Source organism: Crotalus tigris, unplaced genomic scaffold (assembly GCF_016545835.1).
Source record: "Crotalus tigris isolate CLP2741 ecotype Arizona unplaced genomic scaffold, ASM1654583v1 scf7180000021329.891317, whole genome shotgun sequence".
Lineage (NCBI taxonomy): Eukaryota > Metazoa > Chordata > Lepidosauria > Squamata > Viperidae > Crotalus > Crotalus tigris.
In genome coordinates, this window is record NW_024098456.1 from 289,746 (window position 1) to 309,548 (window position 19,803).

At 34.8% G+C, this 19,803-nt stretch overlaps 1 protein-coding gene across 1 annotated transcript; it reads left to right on the forward strand.

The window, feature by feature from the left end:
- Positions 1-7,554: 7,554 nt before the first annotated feature.
- Positions 7,555-8,487, forward strand: LOC120320335 (putative olfactory receptor 14L1). Its single transcript, XM_039369960.1, has one exon. It carries the CDS (start codon positions 7,555-7,557, stop codon positions 8,485-8,487), a length of 933 nt encoding a protein of 310 aa, XP_039225894.1.
- Positions 8,488-19,803: the final 11,316 nt, after the last annotated feature.

The window sequence follows — 19,803 nt, forward strand, 5'->3', positions numbered from 1 at the left end:
TGTGCTGGTTGTAGATCAATATGTCTGTTGATGGAATTGCTTGTGGAATGCCAGGCTTCGATGAACGGTCGAGCATAGTGGATGGTAACATGGCCAATGATTTTTGTGTTGCTCCAATTTCATTCACACATTCAAAAAAAAACTAGGAAGAAAATATGTATTTGGTTGAATATCAGATTTCCAATGTTTTACGTATTCAAAAAGAAGAAATTTAGCCAGTAAAATGCTGCCTATTCAAGGTTACCATACAGAGAAAAGAACCCACAAAATACATAGTTGTCTCAGATTTGAAGAATGTGTCCAAAATCCAGGAGCGATCATTTATGAGGGAATGAAATTTTGGAAAGTTGTAGCTGCTTCAGCTCATTTGCAACACAATTTCCTTACATTTTTAGGTATGAAATAAAAACTATGCAAAATGTTTCTTGAAATATTTGTGTGAATGTCTATGTAGACTCTCTCTCTCTCTCTCTCTCTCTCTCTCTCTCTCTCTGTGTGTGTGTGTGTGTGTGTGTGTGTGTGTGAGAGAGAGAGAGAGAGAGAGAGGTGGGGGGGAAGAGGCTGAAGCAGAGGCAGAGGCAGAGGCAGAGTGGGAGGGGAGTTGTTACATTACCTACAAGTGTAATAAATCTTCCCATTTTAATTGCAACTATTCCAAAATTTTGCTAGGATCAGATCCCACTCAGAAAAATATTTCTCAATCTTGAATTTTCAAAATAATACATAGAAAATATGAAAGCAAAATGAGTTTCAAGTAACTTATGTCACAAAGAACTCAAAATAATTCTGCATATCAGTATACTGTTACTCAAGTTAAGATAGGCAAGAAAATGGTAAGGGAGCACTTGTCCAGCCTAGATGAGTTCAAACTGCCAGGACCAGATGGATTACACCCCAGAGTTTTCAAGGAACTGGCAGATGTGATATCGGAATCACTGAACTATATTTTTCAAAGATCCTGGAACACAGGGGAACTACCAGAGTACTGGAAAAGAGCTGATGTAGTTCCCATCTTCAAAAAAGGGAAAAAAAGGACCCAGGAAATTACAGACCTATCAGACTGACCACAATACCTGGGAAGATTCTGGAAAAGATAATCAAACAACGAATCAGTGAACACCTACAGGCAAACAAAGTTATTACTAAAAGCCAACACGGGTTTGTCAAAAACAGATCATGCCAGACAAATCTTATTGCATTCTTTGACCAAGTGACAAAATCAGTGGACCAGAGGAATGCTGTGGATATAATTTACTTAGACTTTAGTAAGGCATTTGACAAAGTAGACCACAACCTACTACTTGATAAGATAGAAAAATGTGGGTTAGATAGCATCACCACCAAACGGATCCATAGCTGGCTGACCGGCCATACTCAGCATGTGGTCCTCAATGGAACTGCATCTACATGGAGGGAAGTGTGTAGTGGAGTGCCCCAGGGCTCTGTTTTTGGCCCACTGCTCTTCAACATCTTCATCAATGATCTGGATGAGAGGATAGATGGCGAACTCATCAAATTTGTGGGCAACACCAAGCTGGCAGGAATAGCCAACACTCCAGAAGACAGGGTTAAGATACAGGAGGACCTGGACAGACTTGAACACTGGGCACTATCTAACAAAATGAAATTCAATGGTGAAAAAAGTAAGGTTCTACATTTAGGCAAGAAAAACCAAATGCACAGGTATAATATAGTGGATACCTTGCTCAATAGTAGTAACTGTGAGAGGGACCTCAGAGTCCTAGTGGACAATCATTTAAATATGAGCAAGCAGTGTGCTGCAGCTGCCAAAAAATCCAACACAGTGCTAGGCTGCATTAACAGAGGGATAGAATCAAGATCGTTTCATGTCAATGAGGTGGCTGCAGAGTGGGAGGGGAGTTGTTACATTACCTACAAGTGTAATAAATCTTCCCATTTTAATTGCAACTATTCCAAAATTTTGCTAGGATCAGATCCCACTCAGAAAAATATTTCTCAATCTTGAATTTTCAAAATAATACATAGAAAATATGAAAGCCAAGTAACTTATGTCACAAAGAACTCAAAATAATTCTGCATATCAGTATACTGTTACTCAAGTTAAGATAGGCAAGAAAATGGTAAGGGAGCACTTGTCCAGCCTAGATGAGTTCAAACTGCCAGGACCAGATGGATTACACCCCAGAGTTTTCAAGGAACTGGCAGATGTGATATCGGAATCACTGAACTATATTTTTCAAAGATCCTGGAACACAGGGGAACTACCAGAGTACTGGAAAAGAGCTGATGTAGTTCCCATCTTCAAAAAAGGGAAAAAAAGGACCCAGGAAATTACAGACCTATCAGACTGACCACAATACCTGGGAAGATTCTGGAAAAGATAATCAAACAACGAATCAGTGAACACCTACAGGCAAACAAAGTTATTACTAAAAGCCAACACGGGTTTGTCAAAAACAGATCATGCCAGACAAATCTTATTGCATTCTTTGACCAAGTGACAAAATCAGTGGACCAGAGGAATGCTGTGGATATAATTTACTTAGACTTTAGTAAGGCATTTGACAAAGTAGACCACAACCTACTACTTGATAAGATAGAAAAATGTGGGTTAGATAGCATCACCACCAAACGGATCCATAGCTGGCTGACCGGCCATACTCAGCATGTGGTCCTCAATGGAACTGCATCTACATGGAGGGAAGTGTGTAGTGGAGTGCCCCAGGGCTCTGTTTTTGGCCCACTGCTCTTCAACATCTTCATCAATGATCTGGATGAGAGGATAGATGGCGAACTCATCAAATTTGTGGGCAACACCAAGCTGGCAGGAATAGCCAACACTCCAGAAGACAGGGTTAAGATACAGGAGGACCTGGACAGACTTGAACACTGGGCACTATCTAGCAAAATGAAATTCAATGGTGAAAAAAGTAAGGTTCTACATTTAGGCAAGAAAAACCAAATGCACAGGTATAATATAGTGGATACCTTGCTCAATAGTAGTAACTGTGAGAGGGACCTCAGAGTCCTAGTGGACAATCATTTAAATATGAGCAAGCAGTGTGCTGCAGCTGCCAAAAAATCCAACACAGTGCTAGGCTGCATTAACAGAGGGATAGAATCAAGATCACGTGAAGTATTAATACCATTTTACAATGCCTTGGTAAGGCCACACTTGGAATACTGCATCCAGTTTTGGTCACCACGATGTAAAAAAGATGTTGAGACTCTAGAAAGAGCAACAAAGATGATTAGGGAACTGGAGGCTAAAACATATAAGGAACGGTTGCTGGAATTGGGTATGTCTAGTTTAACAAAGAGAAGGACGAGGTGGGACATCATAGTGGTGTTCCAATATCTCAAGGGCTGCCACAAAGAAGAGGGAGTCAAGCTATTCTCCAAAGCACCTGAAGGCAGGACAAAAAGCAATGGGTGGAAACTAACCAAAGAGATAAGCAACCTAGAACTAAGGAGAAACTTCCTGACAGTTAGAACAATTAACCAGTGGAACAACCTGCCTCCAAAAGCGGTGAATGCTCCAACACTGGAAGTTTTTAAGAAGAAACTGGACAGCCATTTGTCCAAAATGGTATAGAGTTTCCTGCTTGAGCAGGGAGTTGGACTAGATGACCTCCAAGGTCCCTTCCTACATTATTATTATTATTATTATTATTATTATTATTATTATTATTATTATTATTTAAAAATATAGTCAGATTAAGTGTCCATCTCTTTTTTTTATTATTGAGCCTTCAAATTAGTCCTCTTCTCTCTCCCCCCATTATAGTAATAAAGACACTTGGGCAATATCTTAAGGAGGTTTTGTTGCCTCTGTCCTCTCTCATAAGTTAGGAGATCATGATCAGATCATGGATAAGGGGGACTTTAATACAAGCTGATTTGTAATTAAGCAACAGCAGGACCATAATCCAGAACAATTGAAGCTTCAGAAACCAGATCTCAGGGCTGAGCACAAGAAGCCAGAATGCAATATCAGTCTTACCTTTTCTTACATAAGATTTTCCCATATTCCATCATCCCTGCAATGCTTTTCCTTGTTCTCTCTCTTTTACCAGTTAGCTTCCTGTCCTTACTTTCCCTTTCCCCCAAAGCAAAGAATCCCATCCTAACTGCCACCAATAAATAAATAGGGACAAGGAGGCACAGATTTGGTCATGATGCATCTACATAACATTCAGCACCCCCATCTGGTCAGACTGTTCCTCCCCTTCACCCAAACTATGCTCTCCTTCCTAATCTACTCAATTCACTCTCCCTCAAACACACTGTTCTCATCCAGGATGGGATGGCCTCACCTTGATGTGTTTACAGGTAAAACCTCATTTTCAATCCAGTCTCTCACCCAAGGGTGGAATGGAAGCCCATTCCCACTCAGCCCACTCACACAAAACTAATCCATAATGTGATCTTTGTCAATCCAGTATTAGAATCAGATTTAATATTGTTGTTGCTGTTGTTGTTGTTGTTATCATTATTGTTGTTATTAATGTCTGAAAGTGAATCCTGCCATCCCTCCCCATTAAAATAATATAGACCTTTGGGCAATGACCCAAAGAGTCTTTTTATTATTTTAAAATGGCTTTTTTTAATCTATGGGGAAATGGCAAGAAAAATTGCATCAACTCTCAGTGCAATAATATATAATATCATGATGTATTTAGAAAGACAACAGGAAAAAAAGATCAAGAGAATTGTACAAATAAAGATGGATGAAGATAGTGAGTCATTCTCTTAAATTTATTTTGTATTATCCATTATTTCCCCTTTTTTCCTTTAAACATTGTAAATTTTTCTTTCCCTTTATTCCAACAAAATACCAATTCTAATATAAGTTTTAGCTGCTGTAGATAAATGATTTTTTCAGGGGCTTTTATTTAAGGAGAGAGATGAAAATAAATTGAGAAGAAATCCAACTTTTACTATGTCTGCTAGCTCACTCCTGTTCCCAGTATCACTAAGCACATGGCTTAATAGTGGTCCTATATACTGATGAAACCCCCAGTCACAAACAGAATAGCAGGCATCCAAGAGTGGCTAACCACTGGCTAAAGAAATTAACAGCAATGTGTAAATGCCTGGCATACAGAATCAACTCCTAGACTTCCTTCTAGACTGGCTATTAGAAAGAACAGGGTTAATCATGAAAGACCCCTACAAGGGAACATCTATACTCATCTATTAGCCAATAACTTACGATTCTAGAACATTGAAAGTTCAATCAGGAATTATAGCCACTGAGCTATAGAGCTTTATGGGCAAACACATGAACAGAGCTCAAAAGGGCATCAGGAGCAGCACCAGAGGTTCAAGTCATCAGTGCCACACACATAGATCTGTGAACACCTGGCTTATACAAAATCAACAGGACACTAACAACCTTCCTCAACAGCTCAGTGGGGTCTTAATTTGGGGAAACATGGTATATATATGGTACTATAAATCCCCCAATATTGAATATGATTGAATTCATCTAATGGGCTTCTTTCATATTTCTTTAGTTTGGGAGCTATGTCAATATTTATGAGAAAAATTAAACCTATTTATTCCACTCACATCAATGAGACTTAAAGGAAAATGACAGTTTTGAACAGATAAAAGATGTAGACACAATTTTGTGATTTTTGGAGGTATAAAGGACAAACAGCAAAATGATTCTTGAAATCATCAATCATCAAAGTGAGAAAAAGAGGGTGGGGAGGGAGGGTAGGAGAAACATGATGATAGATAGATAGATAGATAGATAGATAGATAGATAGATAGATAGATAGATAAAGATAGACAGAAACATGAACATGTTACATTACTTACAAGAATAAAGTGTTCCCACTGTATTTTCATTATTAAACTTTCCATTTTGACTGCCAACTTTAAAAAAAGAAGAAAGAAAGAAAGAAAGAAAGAAAGAAAGAAAGAAAGAAAGAAAGAAAGAAAGAAAACGGGGAACAGCTCCTACCTACCAAATTGTTTATTAATGTTTGATTTTTAAGATAATGTACAACAAATATGTTTGAAAAGTGCAGACAAGCATTTTTAGAGATTACTTATATATAAAGAACTCAGAACAGAGCTCCATGCTGCATGAATAGCTACAAAATTCTTCTGAGTATTAAGTAACAGTAATTATGTTGAATTTGAACTTGCCACCCTATAAAAACAAAATAAACGATAGGAGTTGATAATATGCCATCCTTGTTCTGTAAGTAAAATATTACATAATTGAGAAAGCTTACATTTTCATCACATAAAAACATAGATTTGTTGCCCATCTATTTTTCATTACTGAATCTGCAAATTAGTCCCCTGTCTCTCTTTGCTCATTATCATAATAAAAACACTTGGGTGATGATTTAAGGAGCTGCTGCTATTTTTTTTTTTAATACATTGCATAGTAGATTTTTATGGTAGCAATGGAGATAGTTGGGTGTTTTTTTATCTTTGGGGAATTGGCAAGAAAAATTAGATAAAATCTCATGAAAATTCAGTGCTATATAAAATCTCACTGATGGCTTTAGAAAGACAATAAGAAAACAAAGAAATCTGAAAGAAGACATGTGGATAAAGATGGTAAGTCATTCACTTATTTATACTTTGAATTGTACATTTTTGTCCCTTTTTATTTTAAATATTCATAAATCTTACTTATCTGTTCCAATTAAAATCCCAACAAAATATAGATTAAAAGTGTTATTTGCCTATATTCTTTAGGAACATTTATTTGAGTAGAGAGATAAAAATCAATAGCACTAGAACAGCATATGCTCTAAATTAATCAAATAATCTAAGAAATTTCCCCACAATTCATACCCTCAGTGATTGTTCAAACATTCCTCACTCAGTTTAAAAGCTGAGATTTGACTGTTTATCAAGATTTACTATGGCTTCCTGTAATTTGATTTCAATTATTTTCTTTAAATCAATTGAAATGTGTTATCATTTAAAAATACTTTTAGAATTAAGGGCTTTGACAGTATTTAAAATGGACTTGTTAAAAAATCACTCATGTTCTAAACAAGGTGACCATATAGAGTCTTAACTGAAATGAAGTTGTCACATTGATTTGAAGAGTCTGATTTGAAGCCATTCTTCACAAGCCCCATTTTCTGTAAAACAAGGTAAAGGTGTGATGGTCACTCAAAAAATGAGAGTGTTAAGATAACAACTTCAGATATGTTACACTGTCACAATGTATGTGAATGTATTCAAATCAAACTTCCAGTAGTTTTTCTATGACCTGATAAAAAGAACTGAATTCTTTAGGAGCCCATTTCTGATGAAATCAATGTTAGAAAAATCTATTAAACAAGTTAAATATTTCAAAGATCTTTAAGCCCAGGACTATAAAATAATAGTATAAGACTTGACACCTTGAACTTTAAGAAAACACAATTACATACCTCTTTTGCTCAGAACATTTTAATAAATATGAGGAACCAAGGTATAATCTAATCTTCTCTAAACATTGATTCAATACTCTCCAAATAACAAATAGATTGAATGGAAATATTTTAACTATTCCTTTTCCTTCTCTTTCTAGGAATATCATTATTAAGAATGAATAATGATACATCTGATTTTCTTCTCTGGGAATTCTCAGAAATTTGGGAGCTACAGATTATGCACATGGCTTTACTACTGATACTCTATTTAATGACATTATCAGGGAACCTTGTCATCATCTTTGCTATTGTTTTTGACCACCACCTTCACACCCCCATGTACTTCTTCCTGTTCAATTTAGCCATGCAAGATATTGGTTCCATTTCAGTCATTGTCCTCAAAGCTGTTTTTAATTCTCTTATGAATACTAGGACTATATCTCATGCTGGATGTGTTGCCCAAGTTATGTTCTTCTTCTTTTTCTTGACCTGTGATGTATTCCTCCTTACTGTGATGGCTTATGATCGGTATATTGCCATTTGTAACCCTTTACAATATGAAATGATAATGAACAGGAAGACCTGCACCAAAATGATAGGCAGTGTATGGACAGCCAGCTTTCTCAATGCTTCATTACACAGTACAGTCACTTTTCTTACTCCTTTCTGTTCTAAGATTATTAATCAGTTTTACTGTGAAATCCCATATTTACTTAAGATCGCTTGTTCTAGTTCATATATATATGAAATTGGAGTTATGACCTTCACTGGTACATTAGCACTGGGTTGTTTTATTTTTGTCTTTCTGACTTATGCGCATGTCTTCTCTGCCGTTCTGAGAATTCCTTCAGCCGAAGGTAGAACAAAAGCCTTCTCTACTTGCCTACCACACATTATTGTTTTCTCCATATTTTTCTTTACTGCTAGTTTTGCTTATCTAAGGGTCATATCTGATAGTCCACCCCATCTTGATTTCATAATTACAATAATGTATTCCATTGTTCCACCCATGATGAATCCATTAATCTACAGCATGAGAAACAAGGACATCAAAGTCGCTTTTTCAAGACTTTGTGGTCACAGGTCATTGCATTTTAAAGAAATGTGAATTGTGTACCAAGCTAGGTTTTCATATGACCCGGAAAGAGAAAAATAGGTATATGATATAAAACTTATGTAACCATTCCTCAATTGCAGACAACACTTATTTTATTCATTCTTAAGCTTGATTTCATCTATGTAGAGACTGATGATGTTATGAACCATTGAGTTAATACTGTCCCCTGATACCCATGGGACGGGTATCTGCAGTTTTCTTGGCAACATTTTCAAAAGTGGCCAACATCTTTTCTTCATTTTTCCATGTCTCATACAGGCAGTATCTTCCAAGGTCAGTCAGAAATGGTCTAAAATCTATTGCGATTTTTGATGTGAATTGTGTAGTTTTTCCAATGTTGACACAAAGTATGCATATCAAATTTCCTATTCCATACAGTATCTAAAATCTGCATATTGAATTGATTTAACAATAACAATAACAAGTATTTATAATAAATAAATAATTCATGGGTCGCACATTTTTTAAATAATTTGTATTTCTCTGTAGCTGTAAATATCAATGATTATAATTGCTTCCAGAAAGTAGAAACAAAATAATAATCACATTTAGCCTTTAGCATAGGAAAGACTGAAAACTAGTTGAAATACCTAATATTTTTTCTAAACTAAAAATCACAATATAAATATAATTCCAGATATAACAGGTTTTATTAATCAATACTAATGTCTGAATGATCCCATGTTGTCATTTGGACATGAGAAAAAGAGTAAAATGTTCATTTTCACAATTTTCCAATAGATTTAATAGTCTCAGGAGATTCATCCATTCTATTATATTTTTACCACTAAGTAGTGCAATGAATTTCAAAAGGTCCAGGAAGCAGGATTTTATAGAATTTGTATATTACTCAAAGGATATGTAACATGAAACATGAAATATAGATTAGGTGTACCATTTTTTTGTCTTTATTTAACGACTTCACCCTTTTCAATTTATGAATTAAAACCCCATAAAACTGAGGATATATTACGTCTTTGGAATTTTTTTCAAAATGGAAATTTTGCATGGCATCTCAATATCATCCGTAAAAAAATGTTTCATAATAATGGCTACATCAGAGGCTATAAAACATCTGTCTCTATAAATTATAATCTGTTGAACCTGTAAACTAAAATATATGTCTCAGTGACTTCTTCTCTAGGTGACTGAAACACGTACTACATGGTACTATCTTTAAAACCACTTAAGAGGTTTGAGCTGGTCCAGAAAAAGGTAGCAGAGTTATATATGAAAATGCCATGAGAACCTCCTGATAGCAGCTGGATCCTCCTTTTACCAACCTTGCAAGGATTGAAGGCTGAGTTAACCTTCAGCCTGTCAGGATCAAACCTCTGGCAATGGGCAGAGTTATCCTGCAATGCTGTTTTCTGGAGAAAAAGTTATCCTCCAATGCTGCTTTCTGCAGAGCGAAAGAGAGATGGCAGGTGATAACATGGCCAATGATTTTTGTGTTGCTCCAATTTCATTCACACCTTTAAAAAAAACAACCTAGGGAAAAATATGTATTTGTTTGAATATCAGATTTCAAATGTTTTGCATATTCAAAAAGAAGAAATTTAGCCAGTAAAATGCTGCCTATTCATGGTTACCGTACAGAGATAAGAACCCACAAAATACATAGTTGTCTCAGATGGGCTAATTTGAGGAATGTGTCCAAAACCCAGGAGCCATCATTCATGAGGGAATGAAATTTTGGAAAGTTGCTTCAGCTCATTTGCAACACAATTTCCTTACATTTTGAGGTATGAAATAAAAACTATGCAAAATGTTTCTTGAAATATTTGGGAGTGAGTGTGTGTGTGTGTAGTCTCTCTCTCTCTCTCTTTCTCTCTTTCTCTCTCTCTCTCTCTCTCTCTCTCTGTGTGTGTGTGTGTGTGTGTGTGTGTGTGTGTGTGTGTGTGAGAGAGAGAGAGAGAGAGAGAGAGAGAGGCAGAGGCTGAGTGAGGGGGGGGAGATGTTATATTACCTACAAGTGTAATATTATTTTTTTCATAATAAATCTTCCCATTCTAACTGCAACTTGTCCAAAATTTTGCTAGGATCAGCTCCCACTCAGCAAAATATTTCTCAATCTTGGATTTTCAAAATAATACATAGAAAATATTACTTTAAAAAGTATAATCAGATTAAGTGTCTATCTCTTTTTTTTTTATTATTGAGCCTTCAAATTAGTCCTCTTCTCTCTCCCCCCATTATAGTAATAAAGACACTTGGGCAATGTCTTAAGGAGGTTTTGTTGCCTCTGTTTTTTTTTTAAACCTCCCCCCATGTTTTTTTTTTTTTTTTTTTTTTAAATCCTTGGGGAAATGACAAGAAAAAAATCTCATTAAAATGAAGCATAGCATAAAATCTTACTCATGGCTTTGGAAAGTCAATAATAAAAAAACTTCTGCGTGAATAAACATGGATAAATATGGTAAGTCATTAACTTATTTTTATTTTCAATTATACATTATTTATCCCTTTCTGTCCTTAAATATTCACTAGTCTTCTCTTTCTTTTACAATTAAAAATCCAACACAATACAGATTATAATATAGCTGCCAATAGAGAAATCATTCTTCAGGAACTTATTTCAGGGGAGAGATAAAAATAAACAGCACTAGGACTAATATATATCCTAAATTAATCAAGATAATAAAGAAAGCAATATATTTTCCCACAATTTCTACCTTCACCTCCAACTTTAGTTACTGTACAAACCAATGGTGGGATTCAAATAATTTAACAACCAGTTCTCTGCAGTAATGATTGTTTTAAGTATAAAAAACTATATACCAAAAGGTAGTTTATTATTTCATCATTTGCTATATGAAATCAGGGGTTGCTGCCACTGAACCACTATTTGCCATCTGAAATAGCATCTGTCATTTAAATAGTGTTTATTATATTAAAACACTAAACTAAGGTTTGATATATGAAATTCAAATACTATTTAAATTTAAATCATAGATCTTGGTATAAAATAGGAGAGCCCATTCTGCTACAAAGAACTATATTAGAGTTTAATGCATGAAATCACAGAACCCTTTAAGAGCCAGAGCTCATCATTAATTGCAATCTGTATAACTAGACAGGAAAATGTTCCAGAGCCACAACCTGAGCTAATACTTGGTGGCTGCACCCTCTTTCCTGTATGCACCAATTAAGAAACTAGAGAGTTGAAGCATCTATTCCTGAAATTACCTCTGAGAAGCATCACCTAGTTTTCACGCGAATGACATGATCAAAGGCGCCGCATCTCCATTTGGTTTCCGTCGCTCCTCTCTTGTACTTTTGGGAAGGTCTTTTTGCCTGCTTGGAAGGAAATTGAACAGAAACCAGACTTGTTCCAGAAAACAGATTTATCACAATCGGTTTACCAAACTCAACAAAAATTAGGTATCAGCTGAATCCCTTCACTGGTACAAACATCTTCAATTATTCAAGCCAAATGTAGAGATTTGGCTGAGTATGAAAGATTACTATGGTTTCATGTAATTTAATTTCATTTTTTTTAATTGAACTAGTACAACTTTCACTATTCCCTTCGGTCTAATATCATGTCAGTGAAATCCCATGTTTACATAAAATTGCTTGTTTTGGTTTATATATACCTGAAATTTGAAATATATACAGTTCTACATTAGATTTGGTTGCTTTGTCTTCCTCATTGTTTAAAAAATGGCAAGAACATTAGATAAAATTTCATGGAAATTCAAGAATAGAAAACATCTCACTAATGGCTTTCGAAAGACAATATGAAAACAAATAAAGAAATCTGGAAGAATAAATGTGGATCAGGATGGTGAGTCATTCATATATTTATGCTTTGAATTGTACTTTATTTGTTCTTTTCTTCTTTTAAATATTCCTAAATCTTCTTTTCCTTTGCAATTAAAATTTCAGTGAAATTTAGATTACAAGGGATTGCAGCCTATAGAGAAATGATTTTTCAGGCACTTTTTAAAAAGAAAGAGATGAAAATAAACAGCATTGGAATGGCATTCATATTAAACCCACTCTTCTATTGAACTGATATTGCTCAGAATGTTTTGGTCACTTTTAGAAAAAAGGTTTAATGTGATCTTCATTGAACTTTCACTGAAATAGTATTCAATAGTAAATACTTTAAAATTCCTTTTTCTTCTAGAGTGAAAATTTTAGGAATGGATAATGACACATCTGAGTTTTTTCTCTGGGAATTCTCAAAAAATTGGGAGCTACAGGTTATAGTTTTACTATTGATACTGTATTCAACAACAATAACAGGGAACCTTTTCATCATCTCTACTGTTGTTTTTGACCATCAACTTCACACACCCATGTACTTCTTCCTAATGAATTTAGCCATGCAAGATATTGGTTTAGCTTCAGTCATTGTCCCCAAAGTTGTTTTTAATAGTCTTATGAACATTAGGACTATTTCCTATTCTGGATGTATTGCCCAAGTCATGTTCTTCTTCTTCTTTCTGACCTGTGATGTATCCCTCCTTACTTTGATGGCTTATGATCGGTATATTGCCATTTGCAACAAAATGATTGGAAGTGTATGGATAGCCAGCCTTCTCAATGCTTCATTATACACTATTTTTACTTTTATTACTCCTTTCTGTTCTAATATTATCAATCAATTCTATTGTGAAATCCCTTATTTACTTAAGATTGCCTGTCCTGGTTTATATGCATCTGAAACTGGATTTGTAATCTTCAGTGCTATATTAACACTGGGTTGTTTTATTTTTGTCCTTGTGACATACTTGTATGTCTTCTCTGCTGTTCTCAGAATTCCTTCAGTTCAAGGAAGGAAAAAGGCCTTCACTACTTGTCTACCACACCTCACTGTTTTTTCCATATTTATGTTTACTGGTTGCTTTGCTTATCTAAAGTCCATGTCTGACAGTCCAACCTACCTCGACTTCATAATAACTATTATGTATTCCATTATTCCTTCCATGATGAATCCATTCATCCAGCATGAGAAACAAGGATATCAAAGTTGCTCTTTCAAGACTTTTTGGTCAGATGTCATTTCTTTTTAAAGAAGTTTGAATTTCATAGCTACAGTATGTAGTTCCTGAGTTAAGCCAGTATAGGCTAGGGGCTAACTCATACTGTTTGGTGACTGCTTAAGCCTTTGGAAGAATATTCTCAAAAAATATAGTTTATGTTATTTTTCTTCAGGATATGTGAAAAGATGTTGAAATGAAATGTATAAAGTTAAAGTCAGTTTGATTTCAAAACTAAACTGTTATATACATATACATGCAATGGGCTAGATCAATGGCAGCGAACCTATGGCACGGGTGCCAGAGGCAGCACTCGGAGCTCTCTCTATGAGCAGTCTTAGGCCTTCAGCTGGGTTTTATAAAACCTTTTCACTTTAGACTTCCACCGCCGTGTACAAAAAAAGGTTCAATCAATCAGTCAATTTCAATTTCTCGTGGGAAAAAAAAGATCTTGCAAAGTTTGAATTGATTGATTAAACTTTTTAGTCCCACCCAGTCTGCTGTTACCACCACAGCCACACCCACCCAATGGGCCACACCCACCCAGCACCCGACAATGCACAAGTGGGTTTTCAGTTGCAGTTTGGGCACTCGGTCTCTAAAAGGTTCGCCATCACTGAGCTAGATTTTTAAATCTTTAAAACACTTCTGAAAGCAACCAGTGCAGAAATCTGAAAGTCTTCATGTTTATGAAATTCTCAAATTGCATTACATTCCATCAAAATATATTTTAAACTGTCCCAAATGTGATTTTTTTCAAAAGGCAATTGAACTTATTAGAAGACATTTTGCTTTTCATCCATGAAGTTTCTTCATTTCTGACTGAATGATGGAGAATGCAAGGATTTATATTCCTTGCACTCATGTGATTGTTAGCTCTCTTTCTGAGAGTCATTAAGGCCATTTGGAGGTTTATCTATGTCCTCAGGTCATTTGAATCCTGTAAAATATTTTTAAATTATTTTTACAAAAGACTATAAAATTATTAGACATTAGACATAATTAGTGATTAAAATTCAGTAAAAGGCTTTCTCCTTTTCTCTGTCTTTACCCTGTTTTCGTTTACTGCTTTCTTTACTTACCTAAGATACATATCTGACAATCCATCCTATCTTGACTACATAATTACAATCATTTATTCCATTATTCCACCCAGGACTAATCCATTGATCTTCAACACAAGGAGTAAGGACATCAAAGTTGCTCTTTTAAGACTTCTTGGTCAGAAGTCATTTAATTTTAAAGAAGTATGAACTTGTGTATGCATTTGATCAGGAAAGGGAAAAATAAACATTCGATATACAACTCATATCATCATCTCCCCTGTTGCAAGCAACTTACTCTAGCTTAAAATTTTTATTTTGTTCATTAATGAGCTTGATTTCACACCCCTGCTGATGTTGTTATGGTCCATTAAAGCAACACTAATCCTGGTGAATATGGAACATTTCTTTTTTGCATTATTTACAATGCTGGCCAGCCAATATTTTCTTTCATATTTCCATCTCATATTGGCAGTTTCCTTCTAGTCAAGTTCAATTCCAAGCAAATTCATACAAGATTACATTAAGAACTTTTTATGCTTTGAGAACATTTACTTTGATTGGCTCTCCATAGTATCCCATAATAAATAAAAGATTTAAATTTCTTCATTTCTTTTGTCAGTATTTTAGTTTCAAAGTTTAATAAGCATAATAAATATAGTAATATTTATAGAAAAATAATTGATTTTAGGATGTTTATATTGTAATTTTACTATTATTTTTCATATTTTTATTTAACTTAAAATATAGTTAAAACTTACATTTGATGTTCCTTTTAAGTAAAACAGGACAGATGGAGAGAATGTAGGCTAAGTGCTACCTCCCACTAAGACCTCTTTGTTAATTGCTTAAAAATTTGATTGCTTATCTTCACAAAATATATATTTCCTGTAAGTTTTCTTCAGGATATATAAAAACAGGCTGGAAAGGAATGGAAAAGATAGACAGATAATGTCATACAAATTGCTAATTAAAAAAAATAAAATCTTAGGGACTGCCAATTTAGCTTATAATTATACTGATATACCCAAAGAATTGGAAAAAGTTTGGTTCTATTAACATTTTAGTATATGAAAAATACTAAATAAACTTCACTTTAGCCATGAGGTATTTTATCTGGAAAATAGTGAAAGTTATTCTCATTGAAAATACATTTTTATAGAATTAGATACAATTCCCATACCTATAAAAATGAAGACTGTCAGATGTATGCACAGATTTCTGCACTCATTGTTTTAGAGGACTTTTAAAAGATACTATTATGATTCTTTCCTATAAACCATACATACATGCACATATATTAAGACTTTGACATGATAAGTTAACAGTCACCTAATGAAATATTTATTAATAAAACTTTATTAAAGATGAAAGAGTAAGGGACATTGTCATTATTTTTGTTCACATAATTCTAAAATAAACTGGGAGAAAAATATGTATTCATTTGTATATGTGATTCTCAATATTTTGCATATTCCCCCGTCCTCCAAAAAACCAAGCAGTAAAATGCTTCCTATTCAAGGTTACCACACAGGGCAAAGAATTCATAAAATGCATAGTTACTACAAATGAACTAATCTGTCTGGGAGCCAACATTCCTGAGTGAATGACATTTTGAAAGTTGTACTTGCTTCAGTTAGTTTGAAACACAATTTTGACATTTGAAGGAAAAAATTGCAAAATGTTTCTTCACTGTTTAGACCAAACAATCAATCTAGAGAAGTATGTTGTCTCCTAGAGCAAAAATCAAAGATGTAACTGAGAACCTTACTAAAATAATGAACCTCATAGATTAATACCCCTTTCCCCTCTTACATGTGAGGACCAGTGACATGACACAATAATAAGAGATTACAAACAGCTACGGAAGAAAGTTAAAGAATTAGGAGCACAAGTGGTGTTTTCATCTATACTTCCAACAAAAGGCCAACATCCAATGAGGAAGCAAAGAATTTTGGAAACATCACTGGCTTAAAAACTGGTGTCATCAAGAGAACTTTGGTTTCCTAGACTATGGTGTGTATTACCAACATGAAGGACTACTGGCAAGGGATGGAAAGAATATATTCAAAAACTGACTGGCTGATCTTACAAGAAAGCTTTAAGCTAAAATTGAGGGGGTAATGTGTCCAATTTTCACAACTATTACAACCTAATTCCAAGCAAAAACTACTAGATAACCAATTACATAAGGAATAAAGACAAAGAAGAAATTAAAAAAATAAAATACAATAAAGTAGAGAGTGATGGGAAGGATGGAAAACTGAGTAACAAAGTAGGAGATGTAAGAAAATACTTAGGACCTATAAAGGACTCAAATGACTCTACTTGAATGCTCAAAGTTTAGGGAACAAACAGGGTTAACTTGAAGTGCTAGTACATGAAGGCAGATATGATATAGTTGCTTTTACTGAAACTTGGTGGGATTAAACATGACTGGAATGTACTGATGGAAGGATACTAACTATTCAAAAGAAACAGACCTAACAAAAGAGGAGGTGGAGTTGCTTTATACATAAAAGATCACTACATCTCAACAGAAGTCCACAAAACTAAGAATGAAAATCTTCTAGAATCCACAAGGGTCAATATAAAAGTGGAAAAAAATATGACATTCCTATATGTGTATACTAGAGGCCACCCAATCAAGAAGAAGAAAGATGAATTCTTTGCTCATCAATTAACAAATGCATGTAGGAAACACACCACAGTAGTAATGGGAGACTTTAACTACCCTGATATTAAGCGGGAGACAAACTCTGTAGCAAGTGGGAGATCAAACAGATTCCTAACCAACCTAGCTGACAAAAGGTAGAGGAGGGAACTAGAGTAAAAGCTATACCAGACCTAATTCTTACGTACAGAGAAGAAGTGATAAAGGGAGTTGCCAGAACTTTGGGTAAGAGTGACTACATCATTTTGGGATTCCATATAATGCAAACACAAGCAATAGAACATAATCCAACCAGTGTCTTAAACTTTAAAAGAGTGGATTTTAACAAGCTCAGAGACAACCTAAAAAAAAAAAGAAATCAGAATGGTTGCATATTCCCTATGATAAATTGAAAGACAAAAAGGAAAAACCAAGCAGTAAAAGGGATTCCTATTAAGGAAAAACATCAGCAGATAGCAAAGAATTCTGCATAGTTGACTACAAATGGAAATCTGGCTGGGAATGAGCAAAGTTGCATTTTGAAAGTTGATAATTTTTCAGTTCTTTCAACAAACATCAATTTTGAAAACAGTCAAGGAAACAAAATGTTTCATTAAAGGGAAACAATCAATCTAGTCAGTATGTTGTAACAGAGCAGCAAAGATGTAACTGAGAACCTTACTAAAATAATGAACCTCATAGATTAACCCCTTTCCCCTCTTACATGTGAGGACCAGTGACATGACACAATAACAAGAGATTACAAACAGCTACGGAAGAAAGTTAAAGAATTAGGAGCACAAGTGGTGTTTTCATCTATACTTCCAACAAAAGGCCAACATCCAATGAGGAAGCAAAGAATTTTGGAAACATCACTGGCTTAAAAACTGGTGTCATCAAGAGAACTTTGGTTTCCTAGACTATGGTGTGTATTACCAACATGAAGGACTACTGGCAAGGGATGGAAAGAATATATTCAAAAACTGACTGGCTGATCTTACAAGAAAGCTTTAAGCTAAAATTGAGGGGGTAATGTGTCCAATTTTCACAACTATTACAACCTAATTCCAAGCAAAAACTACTAGATAACCAATTACATAAGGAATAAAGACAAAGAAGAAATTAAAAAAATAAAATACAATAAAGTAGAGAGTGATGGGAAGGATGGAAAACTGAGTAACAAAGTAGGAGATGTAAGAAAATACTTAGGACCTATAAAGGACTCAAATGACTCTACTTGAATGCTCAAAGTTTAGGGAACAAACAGGGTTAACTTGAAGTGCTAGTACATGAAGGCAGATATGATATAGTTGCTTTTACTGAAACTTGGTGGGATTAAACATGACTGGAATGTACTGATGGAAGGATACTAACTATTCAAAAGAAACAGACCTAACAAAAGAGGAGGTGGAGTTGCTTTATACATAAAAGATCACTACATCTCAACAGAAGTCCACAAAACTAAGAATGAAAATCTTCTAGAATCCACAAGGGTCAATATAAAAGTGGAAAAAAATATGACATTCCTATATGTGTATACTAGAGGCCACCCAATCAAGAAGAAGAAAGATGAATTCTTTGCTCATCAATTAACAAATGCATGTAGGAAACACACCACAGTAGTAATGGGAGACTTTAACTACCCTGATATTAAGCGGGAGACAAACTCTGTAGCAAGTGGGAGATCAAACAGATTCCTAACCAACCTAGCTGACAAAAGGTAGAGGAGGGAACTAGAGTAAAAGCTATACCAGACCTAATTCTTACGTACAGAGAAGAAGTGATAAAGGGAGTTGCCAGAACTTTGGGTAAGAGTGACTACATCATTTTGGGATTCCATATAATGCAAACACAAGCAATAGAACATAATCCAACCAGTGTCTTAAACTTTAAAAGAGTGGATTTTAACAAGCTCAGAGACAACCTAAAAAAAAAAAGAAATCAGAATGGTTGCACAAAGATCTCTATGATAAATTGAAAGACAAAAAGGACAAATACAAAAAGTGAAAAGAGGGATACATAATTAAGGAAAAATATCAGCAGATAGCCCAATCTGCAAAGATGAAGTCTGGAAAGAAAAGGCTTTGAATGAGCAAAGACTTGCAACAAAAGCCAAAGATAATTTTTAAAAAAAGTTTCTTTCAACATATCAATAACAAGAAAAAAGTCAAGGAAACAGTAGATCCATTAAAGGGAGATGGTGTCAAGGAAGTAACAGGCAGCAGAAAGAAAGCAGAACTGCTTAACTAATTCTTTGCATCAGTCTTCATGCAAAAAGAAATTATAGCCCAACCTACGAAAAACTTAACTGTAAAAGACAGACTAGAAATAAAAAATTAAAAAAGCAAGAAAATGGTTAGAGAACATCTATCTGATCTTGATGAATATAAATCACCTGGACCTGATGGATTACATCCCAGCAATGCTTTTTTTCTAAAAAAAAAAAAAAAAAAAAAGGTGCTGGAACTCACACATGTCCTATAACCCGCCTTGCCTACCGTACAGGTTTCCATCCAAAAAAAGGTGCCGGAACTCCATTCTGGGCATTCTATGAAAAAAAAAAAAGCCTGCATCCCAGAGTTCTGAAGGAGCTGGCAGGTGTTATCTCAGAACCATTGTA